This window comes from Mandrillus leucophaeus, unplaced genomic scaffold (genome assembly GCF_000951045.1).
Source record: "Mandrillus leucophaeus isolate KB7577 unplaced genomic scaffold, Mleu.le_1.0 Scaffold20, whole genome shotgun sequence".
Classification (NCBI taxonomy): domain Eukaryota; kingdom Metazoa; phylum Chordata; class Mammalia; order Primates; family Cercopithecidae; genus Mandrillus; species Mandrillus leucophaeus.
The window spans coordinates 7436087-7438619 of NW_012102032.1; the positions used below are offsets into that span (position 1 = coordinate 7436087).

The 2533-nt window shown below is 39.2% G+C and overlaps 1 protein-coding gene across 1 annotated transcript in view; it reads right to left on the reverse strand.

Annotated features, from left to right (window-relative positions):
- TOM1L1 (target of myb1 (chicken)-like 1) overlaps nt 1–2533 on the reverse strand; it is an 82440-nt gene that overhangs the window by 33455 nt on the left and 46452 nt on the right. Inside the window, exon 7 of the mRNA XM_011979267.1 lies at nt 653–789. Coding sequence (XP_011834657.1) covers nt 653–789 — 137 coding nt within the window. The remainder of the gene's footprint in view (nt 1–652; nt 790–2533) is intronic.

The following is a 2533-nucleotide window of genomic DNA, read 5'->3' on the forward strand; positions in this document are numbered from 1 at the left end:
TATTTATTTGAGGCAGAGTCTCACTCTGTTGCCAAGGTTGGAGTGCAGTGGTGTGATCTTGGCTCACCGCAACCTCCACCTCCCCTTCAAGTGATTCTCCTGTCTCAGCCTCCTAAGTAGCTGGGATTACAGGCATGCACCACCATGCCCAGCTAATTTTTTTGTATTTTTAGTAGAGATGGGGGTTTCACTATGTTGGTTAGGCTGGTTTCGAACTCCTGACCTCAAATGATTTGCCCGCCTTGGTCTCCCAAAGGGCTGGGATTACAGGCATGAGCCACTGCGCCTGGCCTTATTTTTTATTTTTTGTAGAGACAGGGTCTTACTATGTTGTCAGGGCTGGTCTATTCCTGGGCTCAAGTGATCCTCCTGCCTCGGCCTCCAAAAGTGCTGGGATTATAGGTGGGAGCCACCATGCTGGGCTGAAATGTCACTTTAACTAGGAGAAAGACCTCTGGCATTTACTGAGTAGGAGCCGCACAAGGGAAAACTGTTCCACCCCACATGCCAATACCTTTCCTATTCCTATACCTTTCTAGAATGGAGGATCTAGAAAGAGGGGTTCCTTGTAGGCACTCTGATAAGGATGCTGAGTAATTGGTGGTGAAAGTAGAAATGGAAGAGGGGTAAAGAGGGTACATGATTTGCTTACCTCTCATATCCAAGGATGGCATTATTCAAATCCTCGTTCACCTGAATTAGCTCAACAGTTACATCTTCATTCTCCACCACCACAAGCAGGTCCATGATCCTCTCCTGCATCTCCCGACCTGTTTTATAGAGTTTCTGTCAAAGAAAGGAGAGAGATTTCTTCTTCCACACCTGAAACATTCTATAAAGACATATGACTCACCAATCTGTGCATACCTACAGTCACCTCCACCCTTAAGTCGCCTGTGGCGCACTACCAAAGTACTTAACTATAAACAGCTTATCCTTCCTATTGGAAGGCAGTGAGTCATAAACTGATTATATTTTCCTTTAAAAATCAAAATAAGTGTCATAAGAATAATATGGTGCATTGAAAATAATGCTGGACTAAAATCCAGAAGTGCTGTATGGGAATTCTAAATGTAGTGCTTATTAGCTGTGCCATGTTGGGGAAGAAAAAAATAAATTAAATAAACACGTTTTTAAAATCTCAGTTTTCTCATTGATAAATGAAAATTATACCCCTTGCCACATCTACCTCAAGGGTTGACATAAAAATCAAATGAGATGTGGGTAATGAGGAACTCTATAACTATAAAGCATAAACATAAAATGTTATTGCATTATTAGTGGTAGTAGAAGTAGTGAAAATACATTTACAGTGGCATTATTTTATTTCCTGTTATGTTGTACTTAAACATTTAAAGTTTATAGTTATATCGCATTTTGAGGCAAACTAAAACAGGATTAACAAACAAATCATGAATACCCTTATTTGGACTACCTAGAAATACTGCATTAAACCATGACTCCACCTCCCAAACCCATTTTTTTTTTTTTTTTCCTCATAAGCATCACAGCCATCTATATCAGACTTACTGATCCAGAATCTCCAGGCTAGGGGTCTGAAAATCTACATTTTTTTTTTAAACAAGCACTCCAAAGTGTTTCTTATGTACACTGATATTTAAGAACTGTTGCCTTACAACTGACTTTTTTTCCAGGCACACCTTCGATTAACCCAAGGTGCATAAAACTGATATTAATATTTCCTCAATCCCACCTTGGTTAGAGTTTGTCTGTGTAATAGTACATTAACATCAGGCAAAAACACAGGGATGCTGCTTCTCTCAAAATGAAAGCAATAGAACTTCCTTACACACCGCACAATCACTTTGGCTGACTTTTCCCCTCAAGAAAGAAAGATCTGCTGAAAAATGTATGTATGCTTCTTGAAACCATTCAGAATCTCAAACAATCTATTACAAGACTGCTGACAGGAAATCTCTAAACAAATAAATCAAACTATTACTAACTGGCGTTTAGACTCAGAGGTAAAAGCCACTACCCTCCACAAAATCATAACAACAAATATTTAAAAGACAACATGACATAAAGAGAAAAAAAAAGGTGAGTTAGACAGATGATAGACTTTCCGATTTTAGACTTGCAATGTGCCGCCAGAAAAACCATCCCCTTTGCCAACAACAGGGCCATCTTCAGGAACAGTATAGTGTAGGGGTCAACAGTGTTGTTCTTAAAGCTCCAGACAGTAAACATATTCTGCTTTGTAGGCCATCTAGTCTTTGCTGCAACTACTCAACTCTGCCACTATAGTGTAAAAGCAACCCTGGAAAATATATCAATAACTGGGTGTGGCCATCTTCTAATAAAACAGATATATGTGGCAGGCTAGATTTGGCTCCTTTATATACCCCTAGTATAATGCGAAGAGAAAACTTTGGACTCAGATGCCAAACACATCTCCCAAATATATGCCTGCTATGGAATTTGGGGAAATGTGGCTAAAATTTAGCCTTAGGTTTTGTTGTTGCTGTTTCGTTTTGTTTTTTGTTTTTTCCATCTATAATACAAGGAGAAC